General features: G+C 40.0%; 1 protein-coding gene across 1 annotated transcript; it reads left to right on the top strand.

Moving 5' to 3' along the window:
• Positions 1–7579: 7579 nt before the first annotated feature.
• LOC117288451 (aspartate--tRNA ligase, cytoplasmic-like) lies at positions 7580–20730 on the top strand. The gene is made up of 14 exons (XM_033769319.1): positions 7580–7717; positions 8522–8603; positions 10713–10800; positions 11755–11847; positions 13123–13225; positions 14224–14326; positions 15289–15432; positions 15745–15856; positions 16220–16354; positions 17148–17239; positions 17675–17877; positions 18759–18882; positions 19913–20024; positions 20423–20730. The coding sequence occupies exons 1-14, from the start codon at positions 7677–7679 to the stop codon at positions 20584–20586; spliced, it is 1596 nt and encodes a 531-aa protein (XP_033625210.1). The 5' UTR covers positions 7580–7676; the 3' UTR covers positions 20587–20730.
• Positions 20731–21148: the final 418 nt, after the last annotated feature.

The raw sequence follows: 21148 nt of genomic DNA on the forward strand, positions 1-21148 counted from the left end.
TATGACTATGCATGTACCAGCACATGCTGGTACCGTTTGTTCCCCTAAATAATAAATAATAATAAGAATTAATTCCAGAATCGTTCCGGTTCTCTCGTAAGTTGACCCATAGAGTAAGGACAGAGCCTATGGTTGACCATTGGGTTTGTCAGAGGGATGGGGGGGGGGGGGGGGGGGGGGGGTCGTCGGTTATGCTTTTCTTGGAAGTCGCACGCTGCTGCAATGCGGGGGGGGGGGGGCAACATCATAATTCGTTCCCGCGGCAGCGCTCCCGATTGCAATCGTCCACTTCATTTGATCTGTTTGTACACTTGCGTTTTTTTTTTATTTTTTTTTTATAAGGGGGAGCCTGGTAGTTTTTACACTGGAAATGTTCGTTTGAAAATACTAAAAAATCAGAGTGGGCCGTTTATAATCAATGGGAAACAAGACAACGATGCGTCGAATGCCTCCATCATGTCGGACACAATGCTTAGTAGTATGGTTTCATGAGAGAGTAGATGATCGGCAAATGCACACAAATTCATACAAATACACAAAGAAAATTAAAAAACACATTAGGGTATTAACAATAATAGTGTATCACCTATTTATTGCCATTAAATAATTGACTTCATGCAGTGTGTTTTCGAATGTTTTAAATTGTATAAGATAATATATTTAACCTCCTGAGAACATTTATTTTCGGAGGGTGATCGCTTTTTTTGATATCGCCAAAATTTAGGAGCAAATTATTATGTCCGGAGAGGAAGATTAAGCTTAAGGAGTTCAAAATATGCGACCAGCGTCACTGCGGTAACACTTCTTATCTTCAAATTTGTGGAACAAAAGGTGATTTTTTTTTTCATAAACGTATACTATGTACCATTCAAAGCTGACGTACTTCTTACCGCGTGAGTTAGTACATGCATTGCCATTAATTTTCAGAGTCATTACCAAACGTCTTTGGTAAAAAAAAACACTCAAAACAATTCATGACCTTGTAAGTAATTAGTAACAAGCACTGCAGCTTTTGATAATGTAGTACGTCGCTGCAATCGCTATCCCCTAGCACTTTAACACAACTCCCTCTTGAAGTCAGGGCCAAGTTTCATGAAAGTGTTTTATGAAATGCTGCTTTTCAAATATGCTAAGCAAACTAATGCTAAACAATATTTGTCTGTTCTCGGCAAGTATTTGTGCTGACATGCTTTGTATATGTTGGTCCTGGTGGGTTGCAGGCAAACTTTTAAGAGAAAATAAGGTAGATTTTACTTTTTTATTTACTTTTTGTTCGTTGCGAAACTCATGGCCCAATTTCACAGAGCTGCTTATAAGCACAACAACAAGCTTTTATAGCACCATATCACATGTACATTTCGCGACTGGTACTTATCCAGCTAATTATAGCGAAGCAGCGATTTTACGGCAGCATGGGAATCGAAAACGAGTTTTGGTACATCAAATATAGCAACAAGGTCCAACTAGCATTTCATTTGACATTATGTCACACGTAGCATGTTTGCGTCAATGTTGAAAATAGTAATAATTACATGTAATAAGGCAAAGTAACATAAATAACATGATGCTCGTATCCACCCGTCCGCCGATTTTGGACGCCGCACGAATTTTGTCTGCTAAACAAAAAAATTAGTAATAATAATTTCCACTTTCTAAACTAGATGCATATACGAATTCGATGCTGTGTATTAAACTTTTATCAGTGTGTTTCAGATTGGCATTTATGGCACCTTAACTTAGTTTTTCAACTTCGGCAGGTAACAACCCGGGCTGTGGCGTTACAATTAGCATGTTCTATCCTAGACACAAAGGTATACGTAGCCATCTTGAGAACAAAAATGGACAAAAACAAACTATCAAGGACTCCCTCTCCAATTAATTGTAAAAGTCCGGACGAGCAACATGTTATTTATATTTCTTGGCCTAAAAAGGCCCTATGGTTTCTTGATAAACATAATTTTTTAAAAACATACATCCATTTGTATCTATTATATCTGATTCAAAAAAGGAATGGCGACATTAACCTGCACGATGTTGTCCTGAGCATTGTTTACGTTATTAATGTATCCTATTGTTAACATTAAATATGGTATGTTTAAATAATAAAGTAGGCCAATATTTGCACATTTAACAATTAATACAACACAACACAATGCAGTGTAAGAAATTGCTAGTCGGCACGACACTGCTCTAGGATTGCAAACGTCGTGGTTCGAATCCCACCCGAGTAATATGCAGCCGTCGATTTCACAAAGAGTTAGGACTCGTCTTATCTCGAGTTAGGACGAGTAACTCGTCCTAACTTATGATTAATCTTAAGGTCTGCATGCTACAGCGCAGGGTTGGGACTCGTCCTAAGTCCTAAGATTAGTCTTAAAATAGGAAGAGTTTTGTGAAATCGACGGCAGGTGAATTTGTTCACAGAACTCGGGAAAATACTGAATTACAGTGCTAACACACATCGGTGTATATGGGTTAAAACCAAAATGAATATTATAATACTTTGATTGATGTAAGTTTTCAATGAGAACTTTTGGTTGTTTAATTGGTGTCATTGTCCTAAAATGTTTTAGGTTTAGGCACTGGGCACGTCAGTGGTAATTGTCCAAGAACAGTGTTCTTACTTGGTGTATCTCCAAACATTTATGCATAAAATAACAAACCTGTGGAAATTTGGGCTTAATTGGTCATCGAATTTGCAAGAGAACAATGAAAGAAAAACACCACTGTTGCACAAACTTGTGTGCTTTTAGATGCATAACAAAATACTTCAGCCGAAGTTGTTTCCTCTTTGAACAGCTCTTCATTGCTTGTTACTCCGTTAATCCGGAGGTCGTTGGTTCGAATCCCACTCTAGTCAATTCTTTGTTCAACCCCCAAAATCATTTCAAAATTTACCCAGTCAGTTTCCCCTGTGGTTTATATTTATGCTTGTTACAAAGTAAGTTTGTTATGCTAAAAATTAGTTTGAGTAGTTACCAATAGTGTCCGGTGCCTTTAAAGTAAATTCCACGTCTATTGTTTAGTGTGTATTGGGTTCATATCCCGGCAGGTACCGGGTTCTCCTCACTGCCTCCCAAGCAGCAGCTCTCTCTATAGTCTTCTGCACATGACGATTGGACTCCCCAGCTGGTTTATGCTGTGCCTTTACCTTGGCTGGACTAGGTGGCACGGATTGGCGAATTCCTTCCTGCCTGCCGCTTGTAAGGGGTGTGGGTCCAACATCCCCGTTGTCCCGGGCACCAAGGGAGTCCGCCACACTCTCTCTTCTCCCTGATCGGGGGATCAGTGGAGACAACTCGGTATGGCCCATTAGTACTACTGTGTCACTGTAACGTTTCGGCGGGTAGTTAGTCTTATCTTGCCGGTACAAACTGATTCCCTCGGCTGCGGCGATGGACCGACGTCGACGGGTGAGAGAGGCCTTAGGAGGCCCACGAGTTTCGTCTGAAATCTGCGCTGATTCGAAAGCGTTATCATCAGCAGCTCGTAAGGCAACTGCAAGGGAATCGTTATCAACACGATCTGGCGATTGAATCTTTTCCAAAACTGCAGGAACTCTGTTCTTTTTAAGTGGCTTCAAGTTCAAGAGATGATTTGAGTTCACATTAATTGACAATTTCCCCTGACGACTTGTGTTTGATACTTCCTCAGGGCACCATGACGAGTCAGACTCAGAGGCGTGCGACAAACTATCATAGGAGTCACTGTATAGGCTCCTGGTGCCGCAAGATGAGTTTTCGGACTCTTCCGATATTCCCGAGTCAAGCTGACCGTCAACGTCAGCCGCCGGGACCGGTGATTGAGTTAGCTCTTGCACCGGGCTCATGATTTTTACTCGGAGTTTTTTCCGTTGGCTGCGACTTCTGGATAATGCACTTTTCGGCTTGTCGGACTGAACTCTGTCACGTTCACCAATGGCCTCCTGTGGTTTGTCAACGGCAAAACAACTTTGAACTTTCTGTACTTTTGAATCATCCTCCCCGTATTTAAAAACAAACACAGCATTCCTTTCTCGACTGCTGCCATGAATCAAGTTTCCATTTGTGTTTTTTGAAAAAATTTCACTGTTAGTATCATCAGTAATTTGATCACCGTCAGCCTGTTTCGTCGAATCACTCTCCTCGATTGTATTTATAGCCTCATCTCCAACTGAGGGCGTACTGGTAAGTCTACTTGCTGGAATGTTTGCATCCACGCTTCCTCGCCGTCCATGTTTTCTTCCCGCAGCACGATTTGGGGCAGATGGTCCAATTCCAACGCGCGACAGTTCAAATGTCAGCGTGTCGGAGTGCAAGGAGTGCCGCCGTCCAAGGCGACGATTCACCCCCGTGGTAATTGCATCCTGGTCCCGGTTGAATTTAACACCCTTGTCCGACCCATCAGATGCCCCTTGTCCACCACGAACATCTTTTAGGTTGGTCTGGACCGCACCCAAGCTACTGGTACTTGTTCTCGGAGGATTCCCAAATGTTTTTTTGAGCATCCTTTCGTTGCGCTGAAGTTCATTTTGCCTCTTCCTGAGGTCGGCCTCCATGAAAGACTTCTGTTTGAGAAGATTTTGTTCGGCAACTTGGAGTGAGGCACGTACATCGCGGCGATCCCCGAGGATAGGCCTTAGTTTCGGGAGGCTCATCGTAGTACAGGATACCAGTGATGACTGGCCTGTTTTAGAAATCACTTCAGGAATCTTCTATTATAAAAATTCCCGGACCCTAAACTGTCCGCTATACGTCTAACTTCGTCCATACATGAAGGTAGTAGAAATAGGCCCAAAGTCCATGCTCGTATTCGGTCTGTGGTGACGCTATACGAGTACAGCTATACACGCAGTCTCATGAGTCAATTGAGGATTCTTCTTAGAAAATGATACCCTGACTCTTATAAAATCTCCGCTATACGTCTGACTTCGTTCACCGTCAATGTTATCGTCATCGGTTTGTGGTGTCGCTGTACAAGTACAAGCTGTCTCTGGAAGAACTGCAGGATTCTTCTACTGTATAAGTAAAATACCTTGACCCACATAAAATCTCTGCTTACAGCATCTAACTGTGTCCACTGTCCATGCTCGTCATCAGTTTGTGATGATATTACGGGATTATCTAGCCTTGTGGGGTGAACTCATTTACCTCCCTATACATAAAAATACCACGGGGGATTAGTTGCTAACTCCCAGCAACACGACAAGCAAAGTACTGATGAGTGTTGTTGAAGACCTTCAAGTGACAATGAAACCCACTCGACTATAACAAAATGCTTTCATGGACTATTGTCAAACCGGGTTGTTTATTGACCAACACGAGGAGGAGCGTTTGGGAGGCCTTAGTTGGGATTTTCACACACATGTGCTATGAATAGAAGACACTTCTTCAACCATGGAGGCAGCTACCTCCATGCTTCAACCTCTCTAGATTGACGTAAACAGTGGGTGGTTTGAAAACAAAAACTAGCTCGAATTATTTATCGAAACACATGTTAAATTTGCACCGGAGATAAAGAATATTAATTTTTGTTTTATCCTTACACCGATATGTGTATTAGCACTGTAAACTCAGTACTTTCCGGGATTCAAACCAACAACCGTTGCAGTTCATAGAGAAGTACACACCCGTTTCAGACAGGCGCTCCAGAGTCGCACCGAACCAAATATAGATTAGGAGCGACTCTAGGTCGACCCAATTCAAGTTTTTGTTTCAGACAGGCAAACTTAAAGACACTGGACACTATTGGTAATTGTCAAAGATCAGTCTTCTCACTTGATGTATCTCAGCATGTGCATAAAATAACAATCCTTTGAAAATTTGAACTCGATTGGTCGTCGGAGTTGCGAGATAACTATGAAAGAAAAAAACACCCTTGTCACACGAAGTATGTGCTTTCAGATGCTTGATTTCGAGACCTCAAGTTGTAAACTTGAGGTATCGAAATCAAATTCGTTGAAAATTACTTCTTTCTCAAGAACTACGTCACTTCAGAGGGAGCCGTGTTCTTAAAATGTTTTATACTATCAACCTCTCCCCATTACTCGTACCAAGTAAGGTTTTATGCTAAACATTATTTTGAGTAATTACCAGTAGTGTCCATCCAATAACATTTACATTGGCTCAGCTCATGACAAGTTCGACGTCTGAAACGACTGCAACAGTCGATCTTTCGACTTGTAGCGCGTCCAGCCGCTCCTAACTGTTTCAGACGTCAAACTTTTCATGTATTAGTTCAGAATTTGGTTCCGCGTGACGCTGGAACGCATGTCTTAGAGAGTCCTATGTTTTAGCAGCGGGTATACTGTAACGATGATAGACGTACAAATATTAATTTCGGTTTTACCCCTTTTTCCCAGCACTCCGGACAGTACTGAGTGTACAGTGCCCGTTTACACAAATCAGTGTTTTAAACGTAAAACCAAAATTAATAGAGCCTAAAAGCTGTAGAGAGTGACCAAAGTTTGACGACCTATTAATTGTGTATTCAATTCAACAACATTTATTTCCATTCCACATTGTGTACACTCGTACAGAATGATGTTTCACAGAATACCATGATACTAAAAAATACTAGTTGGAAAGGACAGAGTTAGTGAAATTGTGGCAATAATCCCCGGTAAAGCGTTTACTTGATTTGGGAATACGGACGCAAAAGACAAAAATATTTACATTAGTGCGGATCCAAGTTTAGCCAAGTGTTATTGTGACTTTATTTTGGGCGCTCCCCTATTAATTTTATGAGAGAGTGGCGCTGAACTCAACGTTGTTGCTCTGTTTTTTTGTGTTTTTGGTTTTTTTTTTCGTTGTGTGTTGTGGTGGTCCCACTTGTATTCAGCCAATGAATTAGCTTATATATTTTTAAAATAGTCCGGTCCCTTATTTTATTTACATTTTAAATAATTTTTTTTTTAGTTGTTTTAACAATCTAGTCTAAATGATATATTTTTAATTGTGTTTTTTAATAAAATAAAATAATAATAAATGACAAAATATATATACGAGTTGTTTGCTAATAAAAAATTGAAATTATAATCAGTAAGAACATAAAGACAATTCGATGAGATACTTTTAAACTGTATTAATTATTTTTCTTTGTTTCAGTCGACCCCCGCAATGCACCAAACGCGAGCCTATCCTGGGCGCCAGTTGTGATTAAACTTGTAAATACCAAATGTTGAAAATGGTATTAAACGTCGTTCATTGCAAGGGATCAATTACTTACTTTGTTTCAAATAACTTTTTTTTGTATACTGCTATAGCTTATTGTTTCATTTTTTTTTTTTTTTTTTTTTGCCCCTTTGGCCGCCCATATAAACAGCAAGGGTTTTGCTGTCTAGTTTCGCGTTAAATGTCCCGTGTTTTACGTTGGGAAACACGCAGTGGGACAGACTAGTATCACACGTGTACAGTAGATGTCTTTCTCAAAGTTTGCGCTCGAGATACTCCTGCGCAAATTAATTTGAAATAACGCCGGTGAGTGAGAGGCCGTGTCTGAAACGGCGACTTCGGCTACAGCTACGGCTAGATCGCGTGCGTCTGCCTATCGCGCAAAGTGTTAAAGAGCATTTTTTGAAGATTGCGCCCATAACCAGTGCTCTGGCTTCCGGGGTTGTCCCACCGCAAAAAGTTCTTCTCTAGAATTCTTCCGATCAGGAACATCAGACCTTTGATTCCGAAGAGTCAGGAAACAACATGGCTGATGCAAATGCAAACGCAGACCCGTCAGGGGAAGGGTGAGTGCAGTGGAGTGATGTAAAATTAATGTTTCTTGTCCGTAAACTTACTTTGTGGTGTATTGGGGTTGGGCCGTGTATTGTGCACAGTGTTGCCATGCAATCTGTTCAGCTATATTGGAATACAAAATGATGCAATATACTCTGACTGACATACTGATGATGATAGAATGTACTTAATTTAAAAGTCATATGTATTTATTATTATTATATCTCCGTGGTCATATCATACAAAAATACTGGTCTATTGACAGGGGGTTGTCTATTATAAATAGTAATACCGTCCATGTTTCTTTGGAAATAATGATGCAATTTTAATATACAATACAAAAAGTCAAAAGATGATGATGATTATTATTATACTAGACTACAGGCCTTACTTGCTATAGTATTACTACTAGCTAGATCATATTTAATAATATAATTTAATGTTTATATCATTCACTCTATACTTGGGATGGTGGGTACTTCTACGTAGAAACAGAAGTAGGAAGATAGGACTAAGGATGATGGGCATTGTGGGGCGACTCATCAAACAATATTGAAACTGACCGTCACCATGCTGACAGAAATAAAACGAGAGTAGTACCTATGTGGACGCAAGTCTATTATTTTTACCAATATGCACTAACTAATAGTAATTCGCTATTTAATTCAATTGACTAATTGAGATCAAAATGTTGGTTATTAATCAAATCTGAAATCAGTTAAGGTCACGGTGCAAAATTTTGGATCCATCCATGGTCAGTTCCTGTCCTTTCCTAACAATAGGCCTATATTTATTTTCTTTTTTCTTTTTGACAGAGTTATTTCCAAGAAAGCTTTGAAGAAACAGCAGAAGGAAGCAGAAAAAGCAGCAAAGAAAGCTGAACGGCAGGCACAAAAGGTTACTCAGTAAAAAATGTTAATCTCTCGCTGCTCTTTTTCCATATTCCAATTTCATACAGTTGTTTAAAGGCAGTGGACACTATCAGTAATTACTTAAAATAATTATTAGCATAAAGCCTTACTTAGTAATGAGTAATGGGGAGAGGTTATAAAACATTGTGAGACACGGCTCCCTCTGAGGTATAGCGTCGTTTTCGAGAAAGAAGTAATTTTCCGCGAATTTGATTTCAAGACTTCAGGTTTAGAACTTGAGGTCTCGAAATCAAGCATCTGAAAGCACACAACTTCGTGTCACAAGGGTGTTTTTTCTTTCATTATTATGTCGCGACTTCGATGACCAATTGAGCTCAAATTGTCACAGGTGTGTTATTTTATGCATATGTTGAGATGCACCAAGTAAGAAGACTTGTCTTTGACAATTGCCAAAAGTGTCCAGTGTCTTTAATGCGCCTTATTTTTTACCGCATGAGGGCGCTCTCAAGCATATATATTTATGTCACTTCCGGGGGTATCCTTCATACCAAAACAGTTATTACTGGGTGTAACACATTACTACCGTCCACAGACATCATAACAATCAAGGACAAAGATCTTTAAAGGAGCCATTACAACCCACCTCTGAAGCAACTTAAAACTGTGCAGGACGAATAGTGTTTACCCCAGGAGTGATAAGAATAGTGTTGAGAGCGCCTTCACGCGGTAAAAAATTTGGTACATTGAGAATACTTATTACTGCTTTCTTAATTTGTAAATAGTCAGATACTACATATGACATGCAGTAATCGTATGCACACATACATTTGGTATTTGGAAAATTTAAGAACTAAATTTTAACAGATTTGCATCTAAGTTACACACGATACGGGTGTTTTCATTATTTTCCTGAGCTTAAAGACACTGGACACTATCGGTAATTGTCAAAGACCAGTCTTCTCACTTGGTGTATCTCAACATATGCAAAAAATAACAAACCTGTGAAAATTTGAGCTCAATTGGTCGTTGAAGCTGCGAGATGATGATGAAAGAAAAAATACCCCTGTTGCACGAAGTTGTGTGCTTTCAGATGCTTGTTTTCGAGATCGCAAAATTTTTGAAATGATTTTGGGGTTGAACAAAGAATTGACTAGATTGGGATTCGAACCAACGACCTCCGGATTAACGTGCCGGCGCTCTACCAACTGAGCTATCTAGCCCTATATTGGCAGTGTACCTATTTTGTCAATATCTTTCAAAAATTTACCCAGTCAGTTTCCCTTGTGGTTTAAATTGATATCTGAAACAAAAAGTCGCATCCCCTTAAGGTGATCCCCTGGCTGCCGCTTCCCCGGTTGTATCGTAATTTGGGTGTGATCCCTGGCTACACGGCAGTTAACGGTTGTATGGCTTCTGACTGGCACCCCCGAGCAAAGATATTGACAAAATAGGGACACCGCCAATATAGGGCTAGATAGCTCAGTTGGTAGAGCGCCGGCACGTTAATCCGGAGGTCGTTGGTTCGAATCCCACTCTAGTCAATTCTTTGTTCAACCCCCAAATCCTTTCTTAAAAACTACGTACTTCAGAGGGAGCTGTTTCTCACAATGTTTTATACTACAACAGCTCCCCATTACTCCTTACCAAGTATGATTTTATGTTAGTAATTATTTTGAGTAGTTACCAAGTGTCCACTGCCTTTAAAATTATTACACACGGTGGGTTTATCATTATTTTGTTGTGATTTTAACGACAGATTGAGCTTTTCAAACTTTCACATGTTTCTTATTTTTCTTGTAGGCCCATAACTCTTGCCACACACAGTGTAGAATCTATTAAAGCTTTGACAAAAAAACAATGTTGGCTGCATGCTTTAAGCTCAGGCACCTGTTTTTTAACACTTTTTGCTGAGCTCAATAACTTTCTTTTAGACAGAGGAAGTAGAGTAAGTTTTTACAGAGCCCCTATGGCCTCCTATAGGTAATCTATACACATTTATAAATCATGAACCCCAAGTTAGATTTTTTTTTCTAGCAAAAGGATACATGTGTTTTCACTGAGGCCACTTGAATATATTTGGTTAAGTATTTATTTATTGATTGAGAATATTTACATAAATGTATTTTTATCTTAGGCATCAGAAGCGGATGTTGTCGAAGAAGATGACTATGCAAAAGACCGATATGGCATTCCAAGAATGGTGCAGTCCCATGAGAAACCAGGTGGGTCAAGAATCTGTAATTACTTATCGACATTCCAACCCCTGTGGATCCAGCTTCTGGGGATCCAACCTCTGGGGAATAAACTCTAGGATCAAACCTCTTGGGATCCAACCCTTTGAATCCAGCCCTGGGAACCAACCCTGGGGATTTAACCCATGGGTGATTTAACCCCTGGGGGATTTAACCCGGGGGATCTTACCTACATAGGTGATCCAACCTCTTGTCTTGGGATCCAATCATGGAGATCCAACCCTGGGATCAAACCATGGGATCCAACGGAGGGGATCTAACCCAAGGGATTAAATCCTAGGATCTAACCCCGGGGGAACTGACCCTAGCGAGATCAGACCCCGGAGATATAACCCTGGGGATCCAACCCGAGTGATCAAACCTCTTGGGATCCATTCCCAGGGTTCAGCCTGAGGATCCAACCATGTGGACCAAACCCTGGGATCTAACCCGGGGATCCAACCATGTGGACCAAACCCTGGGATCTAACCCGGGGATCCAACCAGGGAATCTTATCCCGGGGGGACCTGAACCTAGGTATCTGACACAAGAGATCCAACCCAAGGGATCCAAGGGATCCAACCCATTGGGATCTAATCCTGGGAATCTAACCTCGGGGACCGACCCTCTCAACTCTTGGAACTGCTATGTTATTGTGAAGAATCATGTCCTCAAGTGAATTACTAGACTCTTCTAAATGGGGTTCAAACAGAATTTTGAAAGTAAAATGTGTGTAGTTGATTTAGAAAAAAAAGATATCAAAATGGAAGAACTCTTATTTATCAAAATTGTCTGTGACTTGGCAGGTAAACTCAACTCTGTATTTTAATGCTGATCCTATATCTTTTTTTGCAGAATAAAAGTTCACGAAATAATGAGTAACTTTGCATGACCCATTTTCTGTTAGTTTTCAGTTGATAAATTTACTAATGTTTATTCCTTTAGATCGTAAGCTGGTGAAGGTTGATACTTTGACCTCTGCCCTCGCTGATCAGACTGTTTGGATACGTGCAAGGCTACATACTTCCCGCGGCAAAGGTAATAATTGTTTCTAAAACCAAACTCAGTGAAGTATCCTAGCCTAGCAGTAGGCTTGGGCTATAACAAAAGCCGATTCCGAAAATTGAGAACCGAAACCGAGTACCCGCTTTTGTCGGTCCCGATTACAAAAGGTCGAGTCATAAAATGTCTGTTTGGAGCTGGTTGAGGGACCAAACCAACTCTAAAAGTTCAGAACTGATTGTTGTAAGCATTGACTACAAAGACACGATATCAGATTGACTTGGGGCATTACCAGTTAAAATAGATCAGCTCAATTGTGTGTGTGTGGGCTTGGGGCCTGGGGCCTTAATGTTTCATGTTAGTGGAACGAGGTCTGACTCGGAACCAAGTTATTTTCAGAGCTGGAACCCATTCCTAAATATCTGGTAACTGCCCAAGCATACTGGAGAGTGAGACCTTGTCCAATAATAGTTGGACCACCTAACTGTAGCTGGGCATCCCATTTATAGTTGGGCAGACATCGATTTCTGAAACTGCCCAAGCCAAACCATAGTTGGACCACCTATAGTGGGCATCCCGGCTATAGTTGGGCAGACATCAATTTGGGGTTTTAAGCCATAAAGAGAAGACACATTTTGAAGAAAATTATTTCCAAATACTCAATTACTTGAAGGCTGCGACTTTAATCTATATGAAAGTGCAAAAGTTAGTTGCCTGCTGTTGTTTCGACCCTAGAACAGTCTTTCTGGAAGACTTTTTTAAAGTACATGTATGTATCGACACTGGACACTATTGGTATTTTTCAAAGACTAGCCTTCACAGTTGGTGTATCTAAACATATGCTTATTAACAAAACAAACCTGTATAAATTTGAGCTCACTCGGTCGTCGAAGTTGCGAGATAATACTATAAAAGAAAAAACACCCTTGTCACGCGACGTTGTGTGCTTTCAGATCCTTGATTTTGAGAACTCAAATTCTAAATCTGAGGTGTCATGGAAAATTACTTCTTTCTCGAAAACTGCATTACTTCAGAGGCAGCTATACTATCAACCTCTCCCCATTACTCGTCACCAAGAAAGGTTTTATGCTAATAATTTGTTTGAGTAATTACCAATAGTGTCCACTGCCTTTAAGCCTTCAAGAAAGACTTTGCTAGGGAAGAAACGTCAGGCCTCTAACTATTACTTTTGCATTAACACCATAGGTTCTTTTGGTTGGTAAGGAGTTTGTTACTGCTAACTTTGTTTTCTTTATGTAAGTGCTCATGGCTAAGTTGTTTTCTTTTTTCGTCATCAATTTTGTGTGACAGGCAAGCAGTGTTTTGTGGTCTTACGTCAGCAGCAATTTACCATACAGGGTATCCTTAATGTCAATGACACCATAAGCAAAGCAATGGTCAAGTTTACCTGTGGGTGAGTATCTCGTTAGTATTTGCATACCAGATCTTAAAGGGTCTGGGTACTTTTTGCACAACGTCCACGGATAACTTGTACACAGTTTGAAGATAATGATAGTAGAACGCTTTCCTTAAAATATTACTTGGTGAGGTGCTGTAGTTTTCCTGACTTGTTTTCCTCATTTCTGAAAAAACTACAGTACCTCAGCAAGTAATGTTTTAACCCAATAGCAAATAATAGCGCTATTCATCAAGCTGCTTTGATAAAGTACTGAAAACACGGACTGTTGCTCTAGTCTTTCATTCATTACAGGCAGTATTAGGCTGGGCGTTTTTTGGGGCGGAGGGTTAAGGGAAGCTTTCTATTGTCATTATCTTCAAACCGTTTAAGTTTAAAGTGAATCTGGAGACATTGTGTATTGTGTCCTACAAAGAGTACCCCTCCCCCTCTAAGAGAAAAAGCAAACCTTATAACACATGCTTAAAGTTACCCTTCTTATGGTTTAAATGAATGTTTTTTATCAAGGTTTACATTTTGTACTGTTTTCCAAAAACATATTCAGGTTTAGTCAAACGTTCTTTATCTTTAGTTCATGCCAGTGCCAATCCTCCGGAGATTTGTAAGTTACTATCTAATGTACTTCTAACATTGAGCTACATGTATAGTGCAACTAAAAAGAAATGGTGGTATTGGTTTATCAAATGATGTGGTCCTCTGTCTTTAAAAGAAAAAAAAGAAAAAAAAAGAATTGTACACAAAATACCTGGGCGCACTGCTAACATTGAGTTGCAAATGATGATCTTTGAGTACCAACAGACGTACTTTGTCTAGCAATTTGCTCTGCTATACAAAGGAAATCGTTCACTGCCACCTCATTTGACGAAACAACCATTGAGTGATGGCACCTGTTCTTTTTAGTTGTGTAGTAGCTCATTATAAGGAGTAAAACAAATACTAGTTTAAGATATTTTTTTTTCTCACCATCTAAACTTTGAACTTTTTTAAACCTGCAGTGTATCCAAGGAGTCCATCGTGGATGTTGAAGGTACTGTTGCAGTTGTAGGCCAAAAGATTGAGAGCTGCACGCAGCAAGATGTAGAGCTACGTATCCAGAGGGTAAATATTGCAAAGTCATCAAACCCAACAAAACACATCTGAGTCGCTTAACCAAATAAATTTCTAACCTTTCAAAAACCTGTGGTCATAATTTGTTAAATGGAGTTCTGCCCGAGTAGCAACAATTTTATATATATTTATTCCAAACTGTCATTTTAATGATTGTGCAAACAGATTCCAGCGGACATTCAAAAGTGTGTGTAGGGAATGGTAGCATGCAAAGGGTCAAAAACCATAATTTACAGCCTTTACCTGACATTGTACGTGTGATGGAATGCTGTGGTGAAGCAGTACAGTTCATCAGACTAAATTTCTGGCGGCTAGGTTTGTTGGGGTGTGGGTCCGAATCCCGGTCATGACACTTCAATTCTTGTGCGTGTCACTTATTGAAGTTGCTTCTCCCAACCCATGGGTAAATTGGTACATGTGAGGGGCAGAGATGGTTCTTGTGATTGTTTCATCCTGTGCGCTACTTGGCATGGCAAGCTACATACACACTCCTCAAGGAGCTTAGATGGTTTAGGGAAGGAGATAAATGGTCCAGTGACACGGTTAATAATGTTCAGGTGCCTTGAGCGTCAAAATTTGTGCTTACCGGTTTTATATAAATGTCCTTTGTTATTATTATGATTATGCTTACTCTATGCAATAACAAAATGTGTGTTTGAGTATTTTTTCCCCTACGTCTTAGTTTAAGCACGTTGATTTGAAAATACGATAAAGCAAAGTGTTTCTTTGATAACAATTTCTTTGATAACAGCACCTTGTAGACCATTACATTGTGCTAAGGATTTGGTCTCATAGTTCAAACGCAGTCCCACATACCTTCTTGCAGGAAATACTGTATATTAAAGCGCCAGGAGCGTCATTGTGTGATGGATAGGCGCTCTATGTAACAGCCACTATTATTTTATTGTTATTTAATTTTATATTTTCTTGACTGATTTTTATTGACCTGGCAGTTTTACGTCATCAGCCAATCTCTTCCCCGCCTCCCTTTGCAAATTGAAGATGCTTCTCGCCCCAAGGGGGATGAGGAAGAAGGAGGCCAAGCACCTACGGTCAACCAAGACACCAGGCTGGACAATCGTATACTGGACCTAAGGGTAGGTTGGCGCCGTAGCTCACACCAGGGATGTGGTGTCTCTATTTTTAACCAGAAGCCCTTTTTTTATTTATTTTTTTATTTAATGATGATAGAACCATGTGAAACATCCAGAATTGCAAAGTAGGGCTTTTCAAAAGCAAAGGGTAAATGTATGTGAGCAGGTTTTGATGAAAAAACTGGGACTTTTTTTTTGCTGTTTTCTCAATTGTGCTCAACTGAAACTTTCCATTTTCTGCACTTTTCTTCACTTTGCCTATTGTTGAAATGCTGTGAAATTTAAAAGCCATGTGAACTTTTCCCCCTGATATAGACCCCAACCAACCAGGCTATTTTCCGTCTTGAAGGAGGCGTCTGTCAACTATTCAGGGACTCCCTCAGAAAGCGTGACTTTGTTGAGATCCACACCCCCAAGATTATATCTGGTGAGGTTAAACTTTAGCTTTGCAGCCCCTTGGAGGTCTTGCAAGAACTCAGTTCTTGAGGAACCAATTTCACTCAACTTCTGAGCTTAACTCGACACCAAAGAGCCTGAACTCAAAACAAAAATAAAATATGGATACGCATTGATTTTGCAGTTGCGTGCAGACGCATTAACTCCTGTTCATACTATCTTGCACTGCAAGGATCTTTCCTGTATATATTTGATTTATCCTTGCATTTCTAAGACACAGCAGTATTCTGAGGAAGTCGTAGCTTTGACAGAGAGACAAAAAGTTGTACTGGTGTCTGCAGTGTCAACAATAATAAACATGTTTTAAAATAACTTTTTGTTTTGTCTGTTTCAGCCGCTAGTGAGGGTGGAGCCAATGTATTCACAGTGTCTTACTTCAAGACCAATGCGTTCCTTGCTCAGTCTCCTCAGCTGTACAAGCAGATGGCAATCTCAGCCGATTTTAACAAAGTCTTCACTGTCGGAGCAGGTGAGTTATTTATCAAGATGAGTTTGTGTTCAACAACAATGATAAAAATTGTCAACGGGTTATTTCGATTAGCTTCCCTGTGTCGACCCGGCAATGCTCACTCGGGTGAGCCCCCGACAAGAGCGAATCAAGTGATCACTCGAAGTGACCCGCTCCACAACAAGCAGGGCTCTATGTCCCGACCTGGGTGAGCCCCTGGAATGCCGTCAAAGCTATTTGATCTAACCGGGGGCAGGCAGACCGGGGTCGACCCGGGGAATCTTATCGAACGCACCCAATATTTATATAGGGCTTATTACTGGCGTTTCTAAGTGCATGATTGACCTTACATTACAAAGAGATGAGTGTTCAATAGAGACTTGAATAAGCCAGTAGAGGTAGCTTGAGGGATTTTGAATTAGAGATTGTGCAGCTGAGGTGAAAGCTTGTTGACCCTAGCAATTATAGGTACGTTGACCATTTGAAAGTTGATGTTGTGAGTTGTATGCTGACCATAAATTGAGGGAATGCATTGGGACTTTTGGAGAAATTTGACGTTTGACCCCCAATAAGATATTGGCTTTTCTGGGTTATCCTTGGATAATTTTGTGCAGTATTATTATATTGTGTTTTATTTTGATTTATCTTTTTTCATTGTTTTTTTCTCCTGTTGTTGTGTATGTAATTTTTGACATGTTTTTTTATCCGAATAAATTCAATCAATCAATCAATATATATTTAAATGTCATCCTTTAAAGCCCAGACTCCTTTCCCACTCAATGATCCCCTTTGCTAATGATTGCAATCTTTTCAGTGTTCCGCGCGGAGGATTCCAACACCCATCGTCATCTGACTGAGTTTGTTGGTCTGGATCTGGAGATGGCATTTGACTATCACTACCATGAGGTATGTATGAGGGATGTATTTTTTTCTAGTGTGTATTTTGATGCAGTTTGTAATGGGATTGCCTTTGAACATTGTTAGATGGAGAGGGTGCACTCGAAACGTAAACTTGAAACCAAAGGTTCTTTTCAGAACCACCCCAACTCATTTAGAGATTGTCATTACATGGTGTTACCGCAAACCTTTCTACAATTATAGTAAGTTATTGTTATTATTGTTATTGTTATTATTTGGGAACATTATTTTTTGTTTTATTTTCCCCTCAGGACTTGAATAGCACATCAATGAAAGAACACAAAACTGATCATATTGTGTTTTATTCCTATACACCAAATATTTCATTATTGCATTTTGTTTACAGTATACAGTGCTAACACACATCGGTGTATGGGTAAAAAAAAAAAAAAATTAATATGTATTTTGTTTGTTAATTTAAAGGTACTTGACGTTATCGGTGGAATGTTTAACGATATCTTCCGCGGCCTTCGTGATCTGTTTGCCACTGAGATCGCTACTGTCAACAAGCAGTTCCCTGCGGAGCCATTTAAATTTCTAGATCCACCACTGCGTCTTGAGTACCTTGAAGGGGTCAAGATGCTGAAGGAGGCAGGAGTTGAGATGGGGGAGGAAGACGATCTGAGGTATGACTCTAAATACTTATGTGCACAGCCAAAATCATAATAGTCATAATAAAAAAAAAGTTAAAAATTCTTATATACATGTACGTGTGTAGCACACTTTACAATAGGGAGGTTTTGCACTCGAACGGATACTCATACGCATACCGTTAGCTATCCGTAACGTACGTACGTGTAGCAAGCATGATATCAGTGTCGTCTGTACGTATAGCGGATAGCGAGTAGCGTATGACGTCATAATGATGACGTATCCGTCGCACTAACCGTATCCGCTCGTATGCGAAACCTCCCTAATAATCGTCTCAGTGCGCTTTACATCAGTGCCCTGGTCTTTGGGCCAATAACATCCCTTTTATTATGCATCTGAAAGCACACAATTTGTGCAACGGTGGTGTTTTTTCTCTCGTTATTTTCTTGCAACTGTTGAGTCCAATTTTTCACAGATTTTTTATTTTATGCATGTGTTGGGATACACCAAGTGAGAAGACTGGTCTTTGACAATTACCAAAGGCGTACAGTGCCTTTAAACTTGCAATCCTCACTGAAAGACACATGGGTACCTGTAAGAATGATCGTGCCCGTGAATGGTTGTTGTTATCATTCCTTTCTAAAATTCTGAATCAATAATCTTAGATTGGAGCTTCTATTTGCCTATGTTCTTGATGTGTGGTAGGGGTGTTCAGTTTCTAAGTGCAAAGGGATCCCTCTTTGGAGGTGGCTTTATTTCTTAGTGAGGTTTCAATGTGTAGGAGGGTTCTCACCTTTTTAATGGCACATAATTCAGCTGTATATGCTGCTAGTTGGTTTTCCAATAAAAAAGAATGTATGAATGAATGAATGAATGAATTTTTTCTGTTTTCCTTTTGTCTCTCTTTTGATTATAGTACTCCAAATGAGAAGCTCTTGGGGCGTCTAGTCAGGGCTAAGTACGACACTGATTTCTACATACTGGACAAATATCCACTGGCTGTTCGACCGTTCTACACCATGCCTGACCCTACTAACCCTGTAAGTGTTTTGTAGACTCATTTAAAGGTACAGTTGTCTCTCGTTAGTACTATGTCCATCGGAGTTGCCAATCTTCCTTGTATAATTACCCGAACCTTATCTTAAAGGCAGCGCACTGATAATACACACGTCGTCATAGTGCATGCACTACACATGTGCTTTACAGCATATTTTTGCTTGCCTACCACGGATTGAGTCGCTTCGTTGAAAAGATCTTACGAGCATCATGTAAGCAAATATATATATGATCAATGTATCTTGAATCTTCCTGGCTGGTCTTAACGAGAGTCAACTGTAGTTGTTCGAATTAACCGCAGTGTAAATGCTGAGCTCTTTTGTAATGGATTTTACAAAGCTCTAATTTTTAGTACTTTCTGATTTTCCAGTGACAAAACATTTGTGTCTCAATTATTAATGATGTGTTTTGAACTGTGTTACATGATACGAGCTCAGTTTGAAGTATCACTAATAATTGACATGTATAAATTTTGCATATTCTATGTGTGGTCTTTTACTTAATCCCCTGTTCATTTACAGTGATTAGTACCTTTATGTGAAAGAATGCTTAGATACATGCTTTGGTTATTGTTAATAATTGTATAACATTGAATGACAAATGTATATTTGATGATGAAACTTCCATTGCATGAAACTACATGTATGATAATTGTGTAGTGTCTTTTCGTTTTGTTTAGGATGGATAGACGTGCATGAAATAGGGAAAATCTTTGTTAAATGTTAACATTTTCGGAAGATACTGAAAACTCATTTAATATGCAGTTTATTAATTTTGTGTACCGGTATACAGATGTTATATAAGAATGTATTTGATTGATTCAATTGACTTAATTGATTTGATTTGATGATTTGATTGATTTATTGTCGAATTGATTGATTGATTGATTGATTGATTGATTGATTGGTTGGTTAATTGATTGAAAGGCTTTTGAGCATTTTTCAGTTTATCCTCCCACCTTGGATGTTCAATTGATTAACAATAACTCACTTTCTATTCTAACCTTGTTTTCAGAAATATTCCAACTCCTATGATATGTTTATGAGGGGAGAGGAAATCCTGTCTGGAGCTCAGCGAATTCACGATCCGGAATATCTATCCGAGAGGGCCAAGCATCATGAGATAGGTAAGACTAATTAATCTCGACAAGACGACTCTGAAACCATAGCTTCTTAGTTTCAGTAAGTCATCTTATCTCTGTCAGGTACCATCTACTTCTTCTTTGGTTAAAAAGTCATCGGCGCTACTTTGCGGCAGTAGAATTTAGCAAGACTGCTCTCTAAGAACAACTCTACCTGGCAAGTAGATACACAAATGGTGTTACCGCAAACCAAATATACATTGATACCTCACCATGCAATGCCTCAAATCCTTTATATGATTATAATGATTAGTCCGCTTGTTCCATATAATTTGACTGGATTTGATAAAGAAATGAATGATTCAGTTATCTTCATAAAGCATATACTGGAGTTCTGTAGACAGGTTATTAACATGTTCTTTGACATTGTTTTTCGTACACAGATTTGGAGACCATCAAATCCTACATTGACTCCTTCCGTTTCGGAGCGCCCCCACATGGCGGGGGTGGCATCGGTATGGAACGCGTCTGTATGCTGTACCTTGGCTTGGACAACATACGCAAGACTTCCCTGTTTCCTCGTGACCCCAAAAGGTTGACCCCATAGGGCGTACTAATATGCACTGCACGTACAGTGATATGCATCTATCATGCAGCCACCTGTGTCTTGTTCCTGGTATTGACCCCTTGCACGCACGTCACACGCGGCCACTGTGCCACGCTCACCATACTGGTGGCCAATAGGTTTACATGTACGTGTAAACGCTGCGTCGCCTTAAATGCGCACTTCACTGAATAACGCACAGAGTGCCATTGCCCACCAGTATGGCGGGCTGATGATGGCGTCAGGTGAATTGGGTCAATACTACAGTAATCTTTAATACTGATTATATCACTCAAAAGGAGGGGGCACAGACTACTTTGAGCAGTTTGGCTACATTGAGCAAGTTCGGCTGAGCAACTAGGCATGACCAGAAACTGACTTAGCTCACGAATTGTCCATAGTCGACCATGCTTCGGTGCACGGTTCGCTAGAGTCAATCTCCCTGTGCTCTATGGTTACTGGTTAGTCTTGTCTGTGTAGTCAAGTCTAGTCGCCACACGAACTTGCTCATGGACAGTGATATACCTCCATTATTCAGCCAACTACCTCTTGTTCCCCTTATCAT

This window comes from Asterias rubens, chromosome 3 (genome assembly GCF_902459465.1).
Source record: "Asterias rubens chromosome 3, eAstRub1.3, whole genome shotgun sequence".
Classification (NCBI taxonomy): domain Eukaryota; kingdom Metazoa; phylum Echinodermata; class Asteroidea; order Forcipulatida; family Asteriidae; genus Asterias; species Asterias rubens.